The following is a 1,223-nucleotide window of genomic DNA, read 5'->3' on the forward strand; positions in this document are numbered from 1 at the left end:
GACCACACGAGCTCGCTTAAATGATTATGATCATTCATATGCAATCCTAGCAGTGAATCTTTTTATGTGATGAATAATTACTTTACCTTTAGATCATCATAATTGTATGTATTGTTTATAAATATATATTACTCCTCATTTTATTGTTCTATCCATGTTTAGATGAAAGAACATTAGTGAGACTGGTGTGCATTAGATAGAGTACACCCATATTTGTGAATTACATTCGGTGATAGTAAGAGAGGGAATACTTAGTTAGATTTACCTCACTAAAGATAAAAATATTGCTTGACTCTTTACTATTTTAAATATTTCGGGCACATGTAAGTTACGAAATACAGTACCTATCATCGGACACGGCAACATGTACACGTCATCATGGTCTAATTACACATACACATTCGGCCACATGGAAACAACAAAGTAACTGATACCCAATCAAAACAAAGAAATTAATCACACACACACACACACACACACAAGCAAGCAACCATGCATGTGCACACAGCCTGCATGCACGATCTAGCTAGCAGCAAAGATCGACGAGATAGACCACCCGGCCAGTGGCTATACTATCCGTCCTGCTCGTTGGCGAGCATCCGGCGGTGGACCTTGTCGATGAACTCGGAGGCCTTCCGGTCGATGTCGCGTTCGGCGTACCAGTGCCGGGCGTAGTCGTCGTCGTCGCTCGGCCGCACCCTGTGATGCTGGTACCTCTGCTGCGGCGCTGCCGCCACATGCTGCTGTCTCTTGTTCTTGAACCCGAACAGGGACGCAAGCGCCGCCCTCTTCTTCCCGCTCCCCATCGCGCAAATCTCTCTTGCTCTAGCTACGCTTAGCTCCGTTGCAAAATGTGCAATGGTAGTTTGCTTGGTTGGCTGCACGGAGACATGGTGTGTGTGTAGGTGTGTATTTATAGTGGCTAGACATGGCCCACCGCACGCGCGCATGCTGGCCTTGAGTGATTGATTAAGGCGACGATCGCCGCGGTCATGTGGATGGTTAGGCGAGTGATTTGAATGATTAGAGGCAGTGCAGCCGCGGTTGTGCGTGGTGCTTTTTGACTGGCCATTCCTCGACCGGGCCGTGTAATCGATCTTCATTTGTTTAGTGAATCCACGGTGGTTAGTATTGACAAGCAAGTGAGCAGATGGACACTGGAGCAAGCAACGGAAATTAAGAGGACGACAAAAAGGCAAGTGCACCAATCAATCTATTTGAAA

The 1,223-nt window shown here is 46.5% G+C and overlaps 1 protein-coding gene across 1 annotated transcript; it reads right to left on the bottom strand.

Moving 5' to 3' along the window:
- Nucleotides 1-270: 270 nt before the first annotated feature.
- On the bottom strand, nucleotides 271-865 carry LOC123125933 (uncharacterized). Its single transcript, XM_044546371.1, has one exon. It carries the CDS (start codon nucleotides 804-806, stop codon nucleotides 573-575), a length of 234 nt encoding a protein of 77 aa, XP_044402306.1. The 5' UTR covers nucleotides 807-865; the 3' UTR covers nucleotides 271-572.
- Nucleotides 866-1,223: the final 358 nt, after the last annotated feature.

Source organism: Triticum aestivum, chromosome 5D, assembly GCF_018294505.1.
Source record: "Triticum aestivum cultivar Chinese Spring chromosome 5D, IWGSC CS RefSeq v2.1, whole genome shotgun sequence".
Taxonomy (NCBI): Eukaryota; Viridiplantae; Streptophyta; class Magnoliopsida; order Poales; family Poaceae; genus Triticum; species Triticum aestivum.

Coding starts and splice junctions, on each gene's coding strand:
- LOC123125933 (XM_044546371.1), bottom strand. CDS start 806: ATGGGGAGCGGGAAGAAGAGGGCGGCGCTTGCGTCCCTGTTCGGGTTC.